Raw genomic sequence first — 22,530 nt, forward strand, 5'->3', positions numbered from 1 at the left:
CAGCTTCTTCTCAGCAGCAGAATAAATAATGCACAAAAGCAACGCTTCTCAGCAGCAGAAAAAATAATAATAAATGTACCATTCCAACTCCTCAGCAGCAGCGTGACCATTCCTGCAGGCATGCACACACTACAACAACTCCCAAATAAAAGCAACTTCTTGGCAGCAGAAAATAATAAATGTACCATTCCAACTTGTAGGTACCATACTCCCAAATAAATGCAACAGAAAATAATAAATGTACCATTCCAACTCCTCGGCAGCAGCATAACCATTTCTCAACACACATGCAAATAAAAGCAACTTCTCAGCAGCAGAATAATAAATGTACCATACCAGTGGCAGCTGGTGACTTCAAATCAAATGGGGGCTGCAGGAGACAGCTGAATGGGTCCGGTCAATGGGAAGGGGTCAGCCAACTAGAAAGGGGAGGAGCTATGCTCAAAACCACAAAAACTAACTTTAATTAGATACGCTGCCCTGGGTGCCAAACTGTCATTATGAGAGTCCAATCAAGACAAAATGAAGTGTAGAAGAATAAAAATATTTCAATGCATTGGCTGCACGACAGCTTAATATCTAGATGGAAACAAAAAGGTTGTGAAGCATGAAAAAATAAATTACTTTTTAAATACATTACTGGAATGCCAGTCAAAATCAAAAACAATAAGAAAAACAAGCAGCACTCAACTCAAACCACTTCTCTTTCCACTGTAGTTCTAATTATAATTTATATTCAGCTTTATTAAAGTATCAAGTAACACACTGAAAGTAGAAATCTCTGTGATGCCCCCACTTGTAAACATGTTTCTTATCCAAAAAAGACCTGCTGCCTGACAACTATCTACTTGTTTCATGGGGAAAACATGATCATGTAAAAAATGAAAAGCAAACAAGAAACAAGCTCAAGATACATTGCTTAAAGGATTACTGTACAGGTTATGGACCACACATGATTGGCATTCTGTTTAGTTTACAGGTAAAGCCTGCAGAGATGGCTGGACGTCTCCAACAAGTGTAATGAGCTTCTTAAAATAATGTAAGCCTGTTCTTTATTACAAATACTGTCATATGCATTTCAATACCCAAGGCTTATACATTATCTAGTTAAGCATTCTTTGCATGGCAACAACAGAAAGGCTTTCAATGTTGGCAATTATTTAACAGTATGCTTATTAAAGCTTATTTGCATCTTATGATGTCAGACAAGCTTACCTGATGGTCATTAAAGCATTGCTACTTAAACACAGAGCAAGAGGCACTTTGAGTAATAAGCATAAATCAACAGTACAAAAATATGACAAACCAGACCATTCTGCAAAATCAAGGACAGATGAAAAGCCACTGTAGTACTTGTGTCTACCTTGGATGGGGGGAAACTCTGCACATTTACACTACATAACTACTCCTTGCCTTGCTTGGACACATCCAGAGTCACTACATGGGGGAGTGGGGTGCAACAAGTATGTCACAATTTGAAATATCTCTGGCTGACTGTGATGTCCCTGACACATTTGTCATACCTCTCAACCTCAGAGCAAGAAATCTGGACAAAGCCATACACAGAAGTGGGACAAACAACAATTTTTAAATATTGCTCTTATAAACTTAGAAAGATAATAGAATAGGTCTTGCATTAGTATGAATTTTCTGAAGGGTATGAAATCTGAAACTTAAATGTCTGTCATTATTTTCTAACTTCAGTCTTTAATGATTTGTCACTAATTTGCCAAAAAAAAAAAAAACAAACAAAAAAAAAACACAATTTTATGAAAAATGGACCAAAAATGTGATGCAAAAATATAAAATAGCCACACAATACAGCTGGGAACTTGTCAAATAAGGGACACTTTAATATTAGTACTGCTAACTTGAGCAGCTGACAAAAAAGAATCTACATGCATTTCTGAAATAAAAGTAATCTATAATTCTGATTATTGCAGTTATTTTTTAATTGTAAACCCTCCATGTTTTCTTCCAAAATTGCTATTTTGTGGAGGGTTATTAAGGGGAAGAGCAACATTTTGAGCCAAAATCGGGGACAGTTGAGAGGTTTGGCTATGCCTAATTCTATAAAGGAATTTATTTGCATGTACCTCTCAACCTGTTAATGCAATAAAACTAACAAGGCCAAATATATTGGGGGAACATATAAACAGTACTAAAAGTTGCTCTTGTATAAACTGAGACAGTTGATAGAATAACAGGTCTTACTTTAGCATGCATTTTTCTGAAGGTTATGAAGTCTGAAACTCAGTGTGTCATTATTTAGTGACTTAATTCCTAAATGATTTGCCAGAAAACCACACATTTTATGAGGAACAAACCAACAATAAGAAGCAAAAATCTATTAATTCTTTGAAAATCTGGACAGTTGGGAGGTATAGTTCAGCTGGGGCTGTCTGAGTTTGCCGCCCTTCCCCCTCACAAAACCATGGTCAAATGGAGCCTCCCCCCTTGCAGCCATTCCAATGATCCATTACTTGGCTATTTCACTCCATTTACCATAAACACTAATGTGCATACTGCTTTACTTCTATGATGATTTGGACTTCATTTGAAAGTTTTATTCTGCGTTTTACAGTACAAAACCCTAAGCCATCTGCTAAACAAAACAATGTAGTCTCACAATGAAAACAGACTTAGCATTAAAACTTTATTTATTTTTATTTATAAAATATTTAGCATTAAAACTTCTCTGCCCTTGAAACCCACATTCTGGCAGATAAAGATTAATTCTGGGCTGTTTTCAAATCATAGCCCCCCCCCCCCCCCATTTTGCCAGTGGCAAATAAAGATTAATTCTGGGCTATTTTCAAATCATAAGCCCCTTGCATATGAAACATACATATGCTCTTTGATACACCTTCCTGGTTGTACTAAATTATATTCTTTGTACAATACAGTACAATAGTTACCTGGCATTTTAAATTTATTAAACAATGAAACAAAATGCATGCACCAATAATGACAAAACTGCCCAATTCAGAACATTTTTCCAGTAAACAATGAAACAAAATGCATGCACCCATAATGACAAAACTGCCCAGTTCAGAACATTTCCATCATAAAAGCCTACTCAAACTTCTACAGTCCACCATTATCAGTAAATATGCACAATTCTACAGTCCACCATTATCAGTAAATATGCACAGTCTCTGAAGTAGTAAAAGTCATCTAAATAATTCCACATTAAAGAAATCAGGCAACCTTGAGACCGACTAGTAGGCTGTAAGCAGAAAAGCACAAACGAAATCTCCTTTAACGCAGTATTTATTTTCAAAAACAGCACGTTTTCGCCGTAACCAATGTCACAGCTTCATCAGAAGTAAACAGTTAACATATGCCCACACAACATATTTATAATAATCAAACAGGAAATAGTGAACCACAATATCCTGTAGTGCATAATTAATTAACCTAATTAAAAATGATGCTAATATTCACAAATAAAATGAAATAAAAAACCTTACAATAACTTTTATCATAATATAGGGTTGCATACATGAAATATGTTCACATAATATAAAACAGTTACCTCAAGTAACTCTTCAATTTTAAAATACAAGAAATATTACAATTTTCATTCAGACCGGGTGGTCTGAATGCATCCAGACTCAATTGCCATGCTAATTCTACATTTTCTAACAGAATTGAAACTGGGCCTCCTCTAATAGTTGGCACTACCTGGTCAATGCCCATAAAACTAAAACTATGGCCAGGGTTAATATTCACGTGTTTTGCCAAGGCATTTTCCAATAGAGGTTTTTTTATGGCATAAATGTGTTGGTATACCCTTTCCTTAAGTTTACGGCTGGTCATTCCAATGTAAAAACATGGGCAGCAATTACACTGGGCAAGGTATACCACAGATTTGGAATCACAAGAAATCTTATAATGTATAGAATGTTTAACATTCCTAATCTTAAAAAAACTGCCTGATGTAATAAACTTACACATATTACAATGTAATATGTGTAAGTTTGTGTAAATGCGGCTTTTGTAATATGTGTAAGTTTATTACATCAGGCAGTTTTTTTAAGATTAGGAATGTTAAACATTCTATACATTATAAGATTTCTTGTGATTCCAAATCTGTGGTATACCTTGCCCAGTGTAATTGCTGCCCATGTTTTTACATTGGAATGACCAGCCGTAAACTTAAGGAAAGGGTATACCAACACATTTATGCCATAAAAAAACCTCTATTGGAAAATGCCTTGGCAAAACACGTGAATATTAACCCTGGCCATAGTTTTAGTTTTATGGGCATTGACCAGGTAGTGCCAACTATTAGAGGAGGCCCAGTTTCAATTCTGTTAGAAAATGTAGAATTAGCATGGCAATTGAGTCTGGATGCATTCAGACCACCCGGTCTGAATGAAAATTGTAATATTTCTTGTATTTTAAAATTGAAGAGTTACTTGAGGTAACTGTTTTATATTATGTGAACATATTTCATGTATGCACCCCTATATTATGATAAAAGTTATTGTAAGGTTTTTTATTTCATTTTATTTGTGAATATTAGCATCATTTTTAATTAGGTTAATTAATTATGCACTACAGGATATTGTGGTTCACTATTTCCTGTTTGATTATTATAAATATGTTGTGTGGGCATATGTTAACTGTTTACTTCTGATGAAGCTGTGACATTGGTTACGGCGAAAACGTGCTGTTTTTGAAAATAAATACTGCGTTAAAGGAGATTTCGTTTGTGCTTTTCTGCTTACAGCCTACTAGTCGGTCTCAAGGTTGCCTGCATTTTTTACTTTGGTTCTTCGTGTTTCAATTAGTCTACATTAAAGAAATCTGTAACTAATGAAGAAGTTGTTGCTAGCAAACACCTTTATATTTCATGGTTTCATCAAAAAAATAAAGTGTCTGTTGCCCCTGAGGAATACATTGCCTATATTACATTAAAAAATGATAAGCTAGTAATATTGCAATAGGAAATGGATGGCAAACTTAATACAGGCTCATAGTTAGTATCTTCGCCAAGGAAGACATTCTCAGTACGGCAGCGTCCACCCCTTGTGGGAGTAGAACCCACAGCCTTCTGCATCAAAATCAAGTACACAACCTGTTATGCTATTAACAATACAAGCAAGCTTAGCATAAGCAGCACTAAACTTCTTTTCCCCTGCAGCTCTCAGCTCCTTGTAAAAGCTACTCAATACTCAACTGCATCTCAACTTTGCAGCACAAGAAATCTAGAAAAAGCCAACATTTATTGGGGGGGGTCAAAAGCCCAAAAACCAGGGGCACATTAAACATTGCTTGTATAATCTTGGAAAGTTGCTAGAATAAAATGCTGTGTTACCGCCATACATTTTACTGCCAAGGTCCCTGTGCAAAACAGTCAGAGCAACATACCACTATGCCAAATCAGCTGCATTACCACCATACATTTTACTGCCAAGGTCCCTGTGCAAAACAGTCAGAGCAACATACTGCTATGCCAAATCAGCTGTTTTGTGAAAGAGAGGAAGACTGAAACTTAAATGGCTATCATTTAGTGAATTCAGTTCTCACCATAGCTGTAAATCTCTTAGCTCAAAACACCTGGACAAACCCAGTAATGAGGGAATACAGCCCTCAAACATATTCAGTTCTTGCCATAGCTGTCAACCTTAGCACAAAAAAACTTGACAAAGCCAATAATGGGGGAATACAGTCCTAAAAATAGGGACAGATTTCAAATATTCATCTTATAAACTTAGAAAATTGCTAGAATAAAAGGTTTTGTGTTACTATGTATTTTCTGAAGAATATGAAGTCTGAAATTCAAATGCTTGTCAATTTTACTTCTGACGGAACAAAAACAATTTTCAGCAGAGGCCCAGGGAGAAATGCCTGTCAATTTTACTTCTGATGGAACAAAAACAATTTTCAGCAGAGGACCAGGGAGAAATACTGCAGAAACATGTCTTTGTAAGATGGCAGGACACCAGAGCAAACCCACACAAACACAGGGAGGAGATGCAGACTCCACACTGAAGGCACCCCAACCAAAGATCAAACCAGAAAACCTATAGCTGTAAGGCAACAATGCTACCACTGCACCATCAAATATTTAAGGAATTAAGCATTCAGAAACCTGAAGTCTGAAATTCAAATGCCTGTCAATTTTATTTAACATTTGTTAACCAGGACAGTCTGACTTGAAACAAAAAAAAAAAACAATTTTCAGCAGAGGCCCAGGAAGAAATAATACAGAGTGCAGACACATGTCTTTGTAACATGGGAGGACACAAAAGCAAACCCACACAAACACAGTGAGAAGATGCAGACCCCACATAAAAGGGACCCCAGCCAAGAATCAAACCTGAGAACCTGTAGCTGTGAGGCAACACTGCTACCACTGGACCATCAAATAACTAAGCATTTAAATATTTAGAAACCACAGATATTATGAGGAGCAGAACAGATCAAATATGAGGCAAAATTCTGCAAATTTTTTTATAAATGGTGGTGGGTAGGGAATTCAGGCCCTTAACACCTGCAGATAAGGTACAGGGTTCAAGCCTGAGGTATTCCCTACCACACCACCATGAGTTTGCTTTAGCCACCAGTATACACACACACACACATACACACACACACACACACACACTGCTTACCTTGCCGACAAGCCTATTCTGCCGCCGATAGCCTAGATAACTGCTTCACCTTCCTTGCCACCGATATTCAAACAGTCCCTTTGCTGTGATTGGTCCATCCCGAACAGCGGAGCATCCCTATTCCTTGTGATTGGTCCAGCCTGCTGCAGTCCAGAGTGCCTCCATTCCAACATCTCCACCGCACAGACTGCTGGGCATCTTGGGGCCGAGATGCCTTTCCCCCTATCTAGACTGCTGAGAAAGCAGTCTGAGTGTGTGTATTTTAGAGTCTGCGCACATGCGCAGACTTCCGGGAATTTATGTTGTTTGTTTTTGTGTTTCTCAGCTTTATTTTTCATTTGTTTTTTAGGTGGGAGGGCTGCAGTCCTGTAGCATGAGCCACCCCTGGGTTATTTTAAATCAGCGTTTTTATCATTTCTGAACCTGCATTACCTGGATAAAGTGTTGTAAGCTTTTTCAGCCTTTATTCAGTAATTCCAGTAAATAGCTGCACTAATTTTGGAATTAAGTCCTGTTCTCCTTTTTTGAGAGACTTAGAGAACCAGGATGAGCTGTATTAATAATAACTGCTTTCATTTGGGGGTAGGGTTGGAGTTAATTGTTCTTGTCAGAGAACCAAGAACATTTTATTTAAGCTTTTAACTTTTGTATGTGGCAGGCTCAGGCTATACTGTAAAGGGCTAAGTGACTGAGATTGATCAGGAGGTAAGCAGCTAGAAAATGCATCCTGCAATCTTGCTCCTTGTACTTTTAAACTCAGTATCTCGTTTGCTTCCCCCGCCCCTTATGTTAATTTGACTATAAAATTCCTTCATTCTCCTCTTTCAGTGGTTGTTGTCATTATTTACAAAAGCATAATTTTAAAGCAATAAGTGAGAAGGTCAATGAAAAAACAATCAGTAAAAACAAAATGAAAACTCCAGCAAAGCTAGAACTTCCACTGAGTGACCTCCCAAACCTCTTGCATCAGAGGCACATGGGATATATGCAAATGACCCTTATGAACATCAGGTGTTTCAGCTAATTGGCGATTCTGAATGCCCATGACTTGTTTCATCGTTTTAATGGAATCGCCAATTAGATAAAACACCTGATGTTCATAAGGGTCATTTGCATATATCCCATGTGCCTCTGATGCAAGAGGTTAGGGAGGTCACTCAGTGGAAGTTCTAGCTTTGCTGGAGTTTTCATTTTCTTTTTACTGAAAAGTATAATTTTGGAAAGTCACTCAGTTTTAAATATTTAATTTTTTTCCCTCTAGATTCTGAGTACAGCTTGTCCACCAAGCTAACCCATGTGTGCTTTTTCCTGTCGTTAAAACACATAGTCTTTGGAAGCTCCTCCCAGTCTCATCACATCAAATCATATTAGTGAGCACTACAAGGTCAAGCTGGAAGTCTGTCTCCCTAAACTGCTAAAGCTTGAGTACTTCCACTTCATATCTGCCTGCCCATTTAGTGCATAATCCAATACCAAGGTGGATGGTCATCGTAGAAACTGCCTTGTGATCAGAGACAATAAACTCCTACTCAACACAAGAAATTATTTTTGTGAGAGATGCAAATATTGATCAAATCTTGAGGCTTCACAAAAAAAAGAGAGAGCAAGAGACTGTGAGCAGCATACACAGTTGCAACACTCTACACCAAGCTACACTAAAATTACTTACTCAGAGGATGTGAAAACAAAATCATTAATAAAACATCATAGACCAATGAGGACTAGGTCTCACTGAAAATCCATATCAACCTCAGGTATGCATTCAACAAAGAGTCACCAAAAGTTACATTATCTCAAATCCAGTATACCAAACCACTCTGCAAATAAAAATGATTTAGTGATCAGTTACTCTGTTGTCAGGGAAAATGATTCTCCTCTCACTGGTCTGGACAAAGGCAGGGTAATAGTCAGCTGTCTTTCAGGTATCAGGATCTTATGACTATGACATGGGGGTAGCACATTAGGGTTAATGACATATCCCTAAGGAATATGCAGAAAGACATCAGCACATTTCATACTTGTCATAAATTCATGCAAGCCTCTGATCTTGAGTGGAATCATTCCTTCTCCAATAATGATGTATAGGTACAAAGAAAAAGATAATTTGCTTCAACAATTGGCTAAATCATTAGTGTCACTCCAAGAGGATCCAGTATATGTCAGCATGGGATGAGACGTTAGACAGTATTACTTGCTTTCCAGGGCTTCTGCAAACTGGCTGAAACTTCTTCTACCCACATAGAACCTTTTAGTCAGAATCCAGATTATGGCCACCACAGCATAATTAACATATTAAATCCAGTACAAGATCACACTGAGGTGGCTCTGTCCAATAGCAGAGGTCTTAAGAAAAAACTGCCAGACCATGATCCTCTCCTGCATATGGAACACATCCATATTTGTGCAATGAAAGAAACATGATTTAAATGTTAAAAAGCACTCTTTCTGTACCTGGGTTTTGTGCTTACGATGCCTTCAGATGTTACGGCAACTGGAGTGACTTTCACATGTTTGTTAGGGACCATATTACCTCTACACAAAAATCCAGAGACCCACAAACAGAACTCAAAAAACTACAAATCACACTGCACAGAACCAGCAACAGGTATATAGGCTACTACTTGGCATGCCCTATAATCCTTTAATGTCATTTAAGGTTTCAAAATATACTTTATAAAAAGTCCATATGAACAAAAATGCTATTAATTTTAGTGACAACTACTCCTTAATAAAGTGAAGTATCTGTACCTTTTCTAGTGCAGGATATGGTCAAAACTTTTTAGATTTAATGAATAAAAAATATCTGGACCAGATTGTTAACAGACACACTACAGGGCATAGTATTTTTGACCTGGTCCTTATGAATATAGGTTCTTCATTTACTATTCCTCTGGTATCTCTTTCTCCAGTTAGGTTAGATCATAAGCTAGTTGCCCTTAACTTCTAAATCTCTAAACCCTGAAACCAGTGTCTCAGAATTCAAGAATGTCAAGCATACTATTTCAGCAAGTTATATGGCGAAGTTTCAAAATTCACAAATAGCAGCATCACTCCAGGCTTTGTCATTCCAGGTAGTTTCACAAAGGAATTATATGTTTGTTTAAATAAATGCATATAACTGACAGTCCCAACTAGACCTAACTATAAAGGAAATTTAAAAATAAACCACCCTGTGGTCTGCCAATATAAATAAAGTTTACAATAAGAGAAAAAAAAAAACTCCTTAAAGTATACAGCCAATCAGATTGCCATCATATCAAATATATCATCAGAAAAATGGCCTGAAAGCTTGAAAAATTACTATTAGTTCTACTAAAGCAGCCCATGAGCTTAGGTTATCATCTGAAGTTAAGAACAATTACAAATCCTTCTTTAGCTACATAGAAAATTAAAAAATAATACCCAACAGTTATTTGAACATACTCAATAGTGGCATCATTAACCCTGATCCAGTAGATGTTGACAATCTACTAGCAAACAAATTCAGTGTCAATTTTACCCCAGAAACAGCTATCCAAAGTCCCCTTCTCCCCAAATCTATTGTGCTCTCCACTATCGCTAAGGGACATGTACTGAAGGCTTATTGATCTGACAATATACGTGGCTGTTTAATATATAGTACTGAACAAGCCCTGCCAGAGCCACTTCTTAAACTATTTATACCCAACTTTAGCCACTGACTTTGTCCCTGGGTTTGGCACACTGCAGTAGTGATGGCACACCACAAGGGTGGCCCCACCACTGACTATGGGAACTATAGGCCCATCAGCTTGATTAGTTTTATTTGTAAAACCATGGAACACATTATAACTAACCTGATCATCTATGAGATTAAAAATATATATCAGACTAGGCCACAGCAATATGGCTTTGTCAAAAGTAGATCCTGTCTAATGAATTTGGTTTAGAAAGGGTAATGCAGGCTGCTGACAGCAGTCATGCTGCCCGCACAGCATACCTTGATCTGGTCAAGGTGTTTGACATAGTCTCTCATACTAGCATAGTTAGCAAGCTTAATGCATTACAAATAGATCCTTATGTAGTAAGGTAGATATAAAATGGCTAAAAGACAGTAGCCATATGGTACAGGTAGCATATGCTTTATCAGAGCGAATGAAGGTGACCAGTGATGTACAACAGGGCTCATTACAGGGACCTCTTTTGTTGGGCAAAATAAGATAAATATCTCTGGGCCAGGAACCAATACCTCTTGCTAACCAAGTTTGCAAATGACTGTAAACTGGAAGTCATTGTCAAGTCCCCCTCTGACACCAAAGCCTTCAGCAGTTACCTATACCTGTAAATACCAGTTGTATTAAAACCAGCCCAGATTAAATTCTAAAAAGTGCAATGCTGTCACAATTTCCCATGATTTAATCTCTGATTTAATAAATTATTATTTGAGTAAAGCCAGGATCTCTTACTGAGCACAAGGTAAACACTCTGATAAATTGAGGTCTTATACATTAAAAGCAAGACATTTACAAAGGTTCATACAAAGACTAAAAGATAAATAACTCAAATTAAGAACTTACCCAGGTGAAGTAAATCACTTCATGGCAGAGACGTCTCCCCAGCATATAACACAGACAACACCTCACTCTGAAACAAGAATGTTGTTAAAGACCTTGGAACTTGGGCTGATAACTCCCTCTCTTTTGTTATCATGTAACAACATCAATCAGAAAGTCCTTCTATACAGCACAGTTAATTGTCAAATGAATATCATTCAGATGTAAAGAAGTCAATGTCTCCTTATGTTCATCAATGATTAGGCCAATTGTTGCATACAATTCCCCCATTGAGATGTACCTCAATAGACATATCAAACAACTAGAAAGGCCATGGATCTTCCTGATTAAGATTACAAGTTAAAAAGACTTAGATTATCCAAAAGGCTAAAAGCTCTCTCTATTTATTCAATGTCTAATAGAATGCTGAAGAGATATCTCTGTTATGCCATTAGGCACTTAGTGGTACTGGATCTATTGTATTTCCATAGATCAAATAGTACCACAAATATTAGAACAAAAGATCTAAAATTTCATCAGAATAAATATAACTTTATGGTGAGGCAGGTTCTTTGCACCACACTTTCTCCACCTTTGGAAAAAACTTCCATGGCAATTCAAGCAATGACATAATCTCCCCTCAGATTGGAACTGGATGAATGGATATGTGTTCAAAAATTCACCCCTGGTTTGACTGGTGTAGCTATCCTTGAAGAAAGAGGCATAATTGAAGGGTAGATATTGGCAAGTCTTAAATGGTAATAAGACTCAGTTGCTTTGTAGTTCCTATAATTTCTATGATATGTAGCTTTCAGAAAATCTAACAACCAGTCTAGATAGCTACTTAAAATGTCACTATTAATTAGAATTCTGGGATTTACTCTCTGATTTTATACATTATCATCTGAGAAAAAACACAGAACCTTTCATTGATCAAAAAGTGAATGCCTTGGTAAGTTATTGACTTACAAATTGTAAGCAAGACATTCACAAAGGTAAAGACTAAAAGCTAAATAATTTCTATAGAGAACCCATCCCTATCTAGTACACAATTTAAGGCAGAATTTTATGAGAGATGATGCCTGTGTAAAGAACTTAGCGCAGAAAACAAGATAACATGATTTCTGATTAACATACTAATCATCCCTAAGAACACTATTATACTACTGGTAAATGATCATTAGTAGAAGTAATTTGCATGGACATTGAGAAAAGCTACAGGTTTGAGGTCTTACAGTAGTACCACTGATTGATTAAATACCTTAAAAGATCTGCTCATTATATACTTAATAATGTCTATGAAGTATTTAGTTCAGCCCAACTACTATCCCACTACAAGTACCCTGTCATTATACTATTAACCAAACATAACACAAAAATTGAAAACCCTCAAAGTAAAAGACACATTTCCCTGATTCCAACAGCCTGTAAACTGAATGCAAAATTACTGGCAATGAGTCCCATTCCAGAAATTCCTGAACTGTTTTCATAAAGATGAACCAGGATTGTTTATGAAGGGCAGATCAAACATTAATCATGTATAACTATCATTGATTTACTCACAGAATATTGATCATCAAAACACCCACAAACAAGGTAGTTTTAATGAAAACAACTCACTCTGTGAGTGGCCACAAGTGAGTGAAACATATTGTATACAACTGGATGTGATCATCTTGGAACTGATTATTTTAGAATTACAGAGCCAGTGTGGCAGTCTGCCAGTCCAACAGGATATGCAATGCTGTAGTCCCCATTGGGAAACTACGTTTTTAAAAATGGTTCCCTACTTTATATTCCCTTAGAACAGACCCTACAGTCAGGAAGTTAGATTAAATGAGCTAAATTTTGTGGAATCATTCATCAAATTGCATTAAGTATGTATTTCACCATTTCACCATTAGTTCTTTCAAAAGTGATTTTGTTGAGGATAGTAAGAAAGACAAGCAGTATCATACAAAATGTAGAAAAATGCCAAGGTCCAGACTATTGTGTTTAAGAGTATGAAGAGCAGAATATGATGTAGGTAGGAAAAGACGCAGAGCACATAGCTGGTGTGCAACAGTGGCAGGGAATGAGAAAATGATTGTTGCAGAGGCAATCGCAATAGATAATGGTATAATTTGAAAACCATCATTTTAAAACTGTGGAATTAGGCCACTTGGAGTACTTGAGAATAAATAATGGAATTGTGAGGTGGTAGTATTAACAGAGGAATAACTGAGTGAGAAGTATTTTCAGAACCACCCTCACTGACACATGCAGTCCTGGAGAGCTTAAGTGACGAAGGGAAAAGAACGGATGTATTCTAGAAGAAACTATTGAAGATGGTACAGAATTAGTATCAAATTCTCCTAAAAAACAAATGAAAATTATTATATATGACAAGGAGTTAATGCATCTTACTGGGTAAAATTTTTGAAGAAAAGGAGCATAGAGACCAAACTGACAATGGGAACACTTGACAAGATATGGAGAAGTATTTCTATACACAAGGTACAGCAGACTTTTATAAGAGCAACTCAAAGAAAACAAGATGAGGGTAATGTGAATAGCAAAGGATCATGAAGCAGTTGAGTCCCATTAGAGTTTTTTTTTATTTATTTTTATGGCTCCTTGTTGTAATTCATAGACTTGTAAGTGCAAGCCATGAAATTACAAAAATAAATAAATAAATAAAAAAGTCTTGAAAATCAGAACGGCAAAAGTCAAATATCACTGCTCTCTTTTAGAGATGATTTTTGCCTGCCCCCTAAATTTATATATACCAACTCTGAGACTGCCATACATTAGAGAAAAGAGAATTTTCTGAGAAAAGCAATCTCAGACAATTAATATACATAAGTTTGCATTTTTGGTCATTTTACTTTTCTGGGATATACACTATGATCTCAGAATATGAAATGATTTCAGTTTTTCATTTTTAATGTCTATACTGCATGTTGTGAAAATTTGTACACTAACTATATTGGTGTTATATTGACTTTATCTGTTATTAAGCTATCTGTGCCTTCTGTGTGTAGGTATTTTCCATATTTCATAATTTCTTTAAACTGCTAACTGAACAGACTCATACTGAAAATGTTCTTATAATCTGGATTTCAAGGGCATTAGAGAAAGCAATATTAGTGAGAGTTTATAGTATTCAGAAAAAAAAAACACTGTATTTTAGGGATGTGTAAAGAAACCAAAGTTATCCCCTCCAATAATAAAAAAAAAAACAAACAAAAATAAAAACAAAATAAAAAATAAAAGGAAACTCATGTAAACTCAAGGGAAACATTCAAACTTTAAACAGACAGTAAATGACGTTTGGAACAGACAAAGTTGTCACTGGGCACCTTTAATAGAGAGGGGGGGGGTGAAGCATGGAAATTAAGTGTAGGAAGCAGGTACGGTGGGTAGTTAAGAGAATTTGAAAGGGAATGGGCATGAAAGGGTTAAGCAGGTTGGAGACTAAGGGAGGGGGAAGTGAGGTAAGGTGGGGGGAGGGACTTGAAGGCGTTTGTGGTGGGATTTAGCTGTTGAGAGTCAAATTTGGTGTGTGCATTTATCAGTTATTATGTTAAACAATAAAGGTCGTCAAAAGTCTTTGGTGTCTTGAGTGGTTTATTAAAGTGGAACATGACAAACAGTGTTTAGGACACAATCCGAGAATCTGATGCTATAAGATAGAATCGGTAATCACTGTTCTTCTTCGCCACACATGAGAATTTCATCTATACCCTTATCACTAAATTTTATAGGTATATAAGGGATTTCCCTGAAAAAGTTTTACAATCAGCATCAGGTGGAAAACAATCACCTGAAAATATTAAGTAATATATATATATATATATATATATATATATATATATATATATAGCTGTATAAATAACAAAAACAGAAAAATGTAATATAAGACGAATAAACAAATGCCAATAAATAAATAAATAAACTGTGAAACACATTTTCTTTCTGTAACAGAGATTGTGCCTTCCATTTTTTTCAGTAGTGATATATACTTACAGGAAGTCGTTCTTCTGTTACTTTTTACTAACATTTAAATTTATCAAGAAAGGCAGACTTTCTCAATTGTACTGTAAGTACTGCAGTTTTTTTTTCCCTACAAGCTTACCTCACTGTTGTCTTTTACTGTTTCCTCGGTGTGATACAAAAGGAATTTCTGACCTGAAGATGTCAGATTTACGAACACCTGAAGACATGGATAATGAGAGACCTGCCAGCAGTCTGGCCCACAGCTGAGGGATCGATTTACAACTGTGATGGTTGCATTAAGAAAAGTGCACTGTGACTCTGCTGTCCACACACTAAGTAGGAAGAGAAGAATAAGACAGTAATATGTGGAACTATAATATCATATCCTGGTGTTGCCTGGCCAAAACAGTTGTTTTTTTTTTTTGTAATTAGTTCCTGAAAACAACTTCACAGAAATGAAATAACAACACTGCTCATAATGCATGCATTAAAAATATACAGATGCATAGGAAATGTATATGCAATTAGACCTACAGCAATTGTTTTGACAGAATATGTTTTATGTAATACCGAATATGCATAATGTATATTATATATTAAGAATACAGTAGGATTCACATGCTCAGAAACATGACAACACAGAAAAGAAACAATGAAATAGCTGCAGTAAAAATGATTACTTTCCAGTCAATGCACTAGCATGCTCTGCTGTACTCTCTGTTACTCTCTTCTGAAGCATAATATTGAGCTTTATTATAGATACTGTCTAGGGGTGACATACATAAGGAGTATAAACGCATTGACTGTATAATGGATAAAGAGTGATAAAAGTTCACACATGTGCCAAGCTAGTCCTAATATTCTTCTTAGGAATTTATGCACTAATGTCTCTCTTACAGCTGTACTGAACACAATGCAATTTACTTCTTGGTTTTGTGAAAACTATTGACTGAAAAACTCCACTCCCTAGAAGCTTTATTTACCCTAGAGAATGCTGATGCCTGTGCAGTCACGGAGACATGGTTTAATGCCGCAGAGACGACACTAACAATGCAAGGTTATAATGCCTTCCACACATTTAGGCCAGCTACTTCACGGGCAGGGATTAAAGGTGGAGATGTTTCTATTAAAATCAAAAATAAATATATTTCATGGCTGGTCAAAAGGACAATGCACTTGAGTTGATCCATGTTCAAATCACCATAGGTAAAATCCAATACCAAATCCAATACCACCTCTCTGACCCAGGAAACCCATACCATGTATCTAAACTTATTAGGAAACACTAACCATCCAACCCAGTACCATATTCATGGGTGACATTTATTACACCACTATTAACTGAGAATCCTATATGACACCAAATGTACATGCACAGGGATTCCTGGATTTTGTAAACACAAATTCTCTGGATGTAGTCAATACACCAACCAGGGGTGCAACCATACTGAATTTGGACCTCACTAATATGGGAGACTGCTGCACACCCTCCTCCTGTAATGCCTTCCCTGGTAAGATCAGACCACAAAATGGTCTCCTTTAAAGTAAAAATAAAACCTGGATTCCCAGCTAAACCTGGAACGTTCAGGAATTACTCTAAGGCTAAGCTTCTGCTATTAAGTGAGAACCTGACAAAATTTCAAGCCCCACAAACCCTAACAACACTTCTGCCTATGCAGAACTGTTCACAGAAACCCTGTACAAGCATGGTATAATAGCTGCATAGAGGAAGCTGTACCCACCAGGAAAAAAAACAGAGCTAACTCACCCTGGTGGAATCACAAAATGACTTGGCTGTCTAAAATTAGGAGATGCAGCACCCAGCAGGATAAAAGCACTCTCATCAAACTAAACAAACAACTTGAGGACAAATAAAATAAACCAAAGCCAAATTTGAGATAAATTTGGCCTCCCAGACCACGAATAACCACAAAGCATTCTTTAGCTATGTCGGTAACCTCAAAGGCAATACAAAATTGTGTGTAGAGCTCATTGTAAATGGAGCCTCCTATACTGAGCCAAAAGATATAGCAAACCTCCTGGCTTACAAATTCAGCTCCAATTTTACCCCTCTCTCCTCCTCAACCTACCCTCAGGAAATATCATCAAATACAACTCCATCTACTATCACTAGGGAACAGGTCCTTAATGCTCTCTCTAAGACCAAGAACACTGCATTAGCGGGTCCAGACAATATCCCAGGATGCCTTCTTAATAGCATGAAACATGACCTATCAGGGCCCCTGGAATTACTATTTAACTATAGCCTCCAAACAGGCTTCATGCCTCACGAATGGAGAAAGGTAACAGTCATCCCTCTGCACAAAAGTGTGCCATTCACAGACCCCGGTAACTACAGACCCATAAGTCTCACTATTCTTATATGTAAAGTAATGGAAAGAATTCTCATGGAGATGATCAACACAGATATAGTAAACCTCCAGTCACTGGACCCAACCCAGTATGATTTTGTCAAGGGCAGATCATGCCTACTCAACCTGGTGGACTTCTTCAAGAAGGTCATCAAAGCAATGGATGAAGCCAAAGTCATTCACACTGCCTACCTTGACCTGGCCAAGGCATTTGACACAATACCCCACTCGGGTATTGTAGACAAACTCAAGAGGTTAGGTACAAACCCATATGTCAGCTGGTGGATAGCCAACTGACTCACAGACAGGACCCAGGAAGTTAGAACTGGGGAGTCCACTTCTACAAAGAGGCCAGTCACAAGTGCAGTCCCTCAGGGAACAGTCCTTGGAGTGCTTCTTTTGGCATTTACCTCTCAGAAGTCAAGGCCAATGTCAGTGGTCTCTGGCTGAATAAATTTGCAGATGATTGCAAATTAGGAGCTGTAACTGAATCTCACTCTGACACAAATGTTCTCCAGGAGGGGCTGATGCAGACAAAGAACTGGTGTCAGAGCCATGGGCTAAAACCAAATGCCAAGAAATGCAAATAGTATCCTTTGGGAAGTCATCCATCCTTGATAACTATCATATTGACAACACACCCCTTAGATGTGACCCAGTAGTCAGGGATGTAGGGACACACATAGATAGTAATCTAGCCTTTGATCATCAAGTGTCTACAGTGGTGAGGAAATCATTCTATGCTGTGCAACTTATAAACAAAGGTATGGCATTCAAGTCCAAGGAAGTCATTGTTCCACTGTATTTGGCATTCATCAGACCTATCATTGAGTGCAATGCCCCCTTTGGTATGTATCTAACCAGGCATATTCAACAATTGAAACGTCCACAGAAGTTCCTCACTAAAAAAAATAAAGGCATAATTAATATGTGCTATGCAGACCACCTCAAGGACCTGTCACTGTATTCTGTCTCCTACAGGCATTTGAGGGGAGATCTATGCCTGGCATACACGGCATTGTCAGACCCCACTCTGTTTTGTGGATATGCAGAAGGTCCATCAAACAGCACCGGAATTACCCATTCTAAAGACTTAAACCTTGCCTGTGATATAAATAGGACCTGCTGTTGAGATAGGTATGAATACCAGAGACTACCACCTCGATGGAACAGACTCCCCATCCATGTGAAGTAGAGTTTCTCCCTAACCCAATTCAAGTGCAGCTTGGACAATTGGATAGGAAACCAGAAATGCATCCCTGATTTGGCACCTATATCTCTAATGGACAGAGGTAACCTGTAAATGGTTCATCTCCCAGGCCCATGCCTGCACTTATCAAGGGTATCAGAACTTGTCAGAGATTTGGGATGCATGGCTAGGCTTAAAAAGGCCCTTGTGGTCATTAGTCTAGTAAACAACTATGAACCTAAATAAAAATATATTGGTAATTAACTAGACCTTATCATTTAGTCAAAGGAAGTATCTAAAGAAAGACAAACATGCAGCATTGTGAATTACAGTGTTTAGCTGTTCACTAGAGGAGCTTTTATCCTTTTACTGAAGCCCTGAAGGCATTTGGCTGTGCTGGTTTACATGCTCTCTGGATTCTACTGTGACCTGTGGTAGCATGGTTACACCCATGAGCCCTTACCCATCCTCAATATGCAGTCAGTGAATCCTACAGAGCATAAGTAACTTCATCATTTAGGGTGTGCCTGTGGAGGTGTGAGTAGCTACAGAAGCATTGTGGGAGCTAGGAACTGCCATAGCTGCACAGATGAAGAACTGCTTGGGGTATGGCCTTAACTACACTTTACTTAACATTGATGTTGTGGGCCTTGGCATAGAATGGTCTCTTGCAAAGCACCACGCAACTGTGTGTGATGTGATCAGACAACAATGCCCTTTCCCAGAAAAACAAGGACTTCTGTGTGATCAACTGTCTCTGCTGGGGATTCTACTGTGGAAAATGAGCCTGAGCACCTACCCCTATCCCTCCTGTAAAGAAAGATGAGTTGGCCGAGCATTCTTGTGCCTCCAGTAGATGTCTGAACCACTATTCAAACTCAGGCTACACATCACTGCTGTCCTGCCCTTGTGCTTGAGTTGTAGGTGGGGCTTTATCCTTCTGTGATAATGATACTGGTTTTCTGTTGACATTTTTATAATACAAGAGGGTGTCAGTCTCCTTAGTATTAATATTCCAGTAGTTTATCTAGTAGCTGCAAACCTTACTAGTACCATGCCACTGAACTAAACTATCCTTCTTATACTTTACGAATTAAATTTGATTTTTAATTTCAGCTTTATAATTGCACTGCACTGTTAACCATATCACTAACTCATTCAAAGAAAGTTCTGTGGATAAGATAATAAGCCCTGAATTCTGCCTGCGCTAGAAGCCACCAGATGCTGTTAGAGACTAAAGTTTTATATTGCAATGCCTTGTCCACAGCAATTAGTTATCAGTATGCTCACGCATATTACAGGCCTCACATATAAAAATAACTCTCTGGCATATAACTGAGTTGCAGGTTCTATTAATTACAACCATTAATATGGTCTCAGTACTGTTTAAAAAACAGCCATTAGAACATTGCATCTGGGAAATACAAATGATGGTGCTTCCACAAAGACATTCGATGAATCATTTAATGAAAGATATTTTAACCACCTACATCAGAAAATCTGTCATGGGTCCTGATTATATGGATTCTGCCTTACATTAGAAAATACGAGAAGTACTTCATGAAAACCGTAGGGAATGCAGTCAACAGTTCAGAATGAGGCATGAGTTTTTGTGCTACACTTCAAATATTCTATAATCAAAACACACGTTCATATGGCAAGGTTATTACCACTTCAATCTCAGGAAGTTATACTCCACAAAGCATGCAGCATTAACACAGTCACCTGAAATGCATCATCTAAAGGCATATCCCTGACCATATCAAAAAGATGAAATATAATAGACTATTTTTATATATTTTTTGAAATGCCGAAATCAATAAACCGTCTTCTGCAGTGTAACTGTCAAAATGTCATGGAACTTTAATTTTGTTTTATTCTGAAGCAAACATTGTTGTCTTCATTTTCCCTTGCACCATATAAGCCTTTGCATCTTTTGGATTGTACTTGTCTAAGTTTTTACAAAAGTATGACAACAAACTATAAGAACTATATTATGCAGGCTATAAATTATCAATCCAGCTGTTCAGAATATTCAGAACTATACATGATTTAGTAATAGAATTATGTGCTGATAAATTAGGTCCCTCCAAATATAGGGTGTCATCCTTGTTTGTAAATTGAAGATATTAATTTTTCATATGATAATGACTATGCCTATGTAATTTATGAGATAGTTCTGCTTCCAAAGTGTAATATTTTAATACGTGTATATGGATGGGAGATGAGCAGTTCAGATTCTGATCAGGATGCAGTACAACTGGCCCTATGTTTGCAGTTTGACAGATAGTTGAGAAGAAGGTAGATATGAGAAAAGAGTCTAACTGGACATTCCTATACTCGGAGAAAGCATATGACAAGGTCCAAAGAAAGCTGATTTGTGCAGACCTGCAGTGGTTCAAAGTCCCAGAAGCATTGGTAGAATAAGTGCAGACTACATACAAAGATTCAATGACTCAAGCATGAACAGTGTTCGGTCTCACAGATGGCATCAGGATTTAGCTCTAAGCCCACTGCTGTTCATACTGGTGATGGATTAAATTAGCAAACAACTTGGAAGAGACAAATCAACAAAGTTGCTGTAGGCAGATGATGTGGCATTACAAGCAGACTCTGAACAATAACTTCAGTAAAGGATACAGAAATGGAATGCAAAACTGAAGGCACATGGGATGAAACTAAGTGCAGATAAGACAGTTGTAATAGCAGCAAATGTGGGAAATCAGAAGAAGCTGAGAACTGAGATAGAAGGGAAGATAGTGGAACATGTTAGCAGATACAGTTATCTGGGAGGGTTGGTAGAGAAGAAGGGAAGTCTGACTACAGAGGTCAAAGTTAGAATCAGAGGGGCTGCAGCCAACTGGCATAGAGTGTCAAGTTTAGTCTATGACAGAAGAATGACAAGGAAGTTAATAAGTTGTTTGTTTGCCTTTCGGCTTTTCCCGGTTAGGGGTCGCCACAGCGGAACTCCAGTTCGCTAATGATTGGCAGTTGGTTTTTATGGTATCGAGTTGCCAGCCCAATGCCCAACCTTCAACGAAGGCATGCCCATTCAATGCATGTCTTTCAAATGCCCACTTGACCACGGGGAGGACATGCAGACTCCACACAGAAGGCACTCCCAACCCAAGCCAAGAATCGAACGGGAGAACCTATTGTTGTGAGACAACAATGCTACCGCTGCACCACCGTGGAAATAAGGAAGTTAATAAATAAGGTGTAAGTAAGGTGTACAAAACAGTCATACAATCAGTAATACTGTATGGTACAGAAACCTGGGCAGTAAAGGCAGAGCAGTTGAGGAAGATAGAGGTGATAGAAATTAAGTGCTTGAGACAGGTGGCAGGATGCACACTGTGGGACAAAGAAATGAGGACATAACAGCAGAAACCAAAGTGCCTCTAATTGCAGAAAAGATCATAAGAGAACACATTACAATGTTTTCGGCACATGTATGGAAACACAAAAGACAATCTGTTGAAGAAGATTTGGGACAGACAGAAAAAATGCAAGAGGAATGAGGTCATCCAGCAAAGAGGTGGATGGACTGTGTATGAGAAAATCTGTGACAGTCAGGCATGAGTGTAGAAGGCAGGAGTGTGGCACTGAGTCAAGAGAGATGGTGACAGTTAACATGACATCCTGACCTCATATAAAAAATGGGAAGGGGGGTGTTGTTGATGATGATGATGATGATGATACTATGGAATAACAAGACAAGGAGATGAGCAGCTACAAAAAGATATTAATATAGAAGTACATTGCCTGTAATAAATTTACAATGTGTGCAGACAGCATTGTAGTTATGCATTTCATTTTCCCAGAGCCCTCAATGCAGTGGAAAACTTAAGGTG

The 22,530-nt window shown here is 37.6% G+C and overlaps 1 protein-coding gene across 4 annotated transcripts in view; it reads right to left on the reverse strand.

Annotated features, from left to right (window-relative positions):
• KCNMB2 (potassium calcium-activated channel subfamily M regulatory beta subunit 2) overlaps positions 1 to 22,530 on the reverse strand; it is a 1,871,591-nt gene that overhangs the window by 25,257 nt on the left and 1,823,804 nt on the right. For all 4 annotated transcript variants that reach the window (XM_044070129.1, XM_044070130.1, XM_044070128.1 and 1 more), the window contains one exon: positions 15,255 to 15,447. In XM_044070129.1, the coding sequence (XP_043926064.1) occupies positions 15,255 to 15,447 (193 nt within the window). The remainder of the gene's footprint in view (positions 1 to 15,254; positions 15,448 to 22,530) is intronic.

This window comes from Protopterus annectens, chromosome 4.part1, assembly GCF_019279795.1.
Source record: "Protopterus annectens isolate FY-2018-M chromosome 4.part1, PAN1.0, whole genome shotgun sequence".
NCBI lineage: Eukaryota > Metazoa > Chordata > Ceratodontiformes > Protopteridae > Protopterus > Protopterus annectens.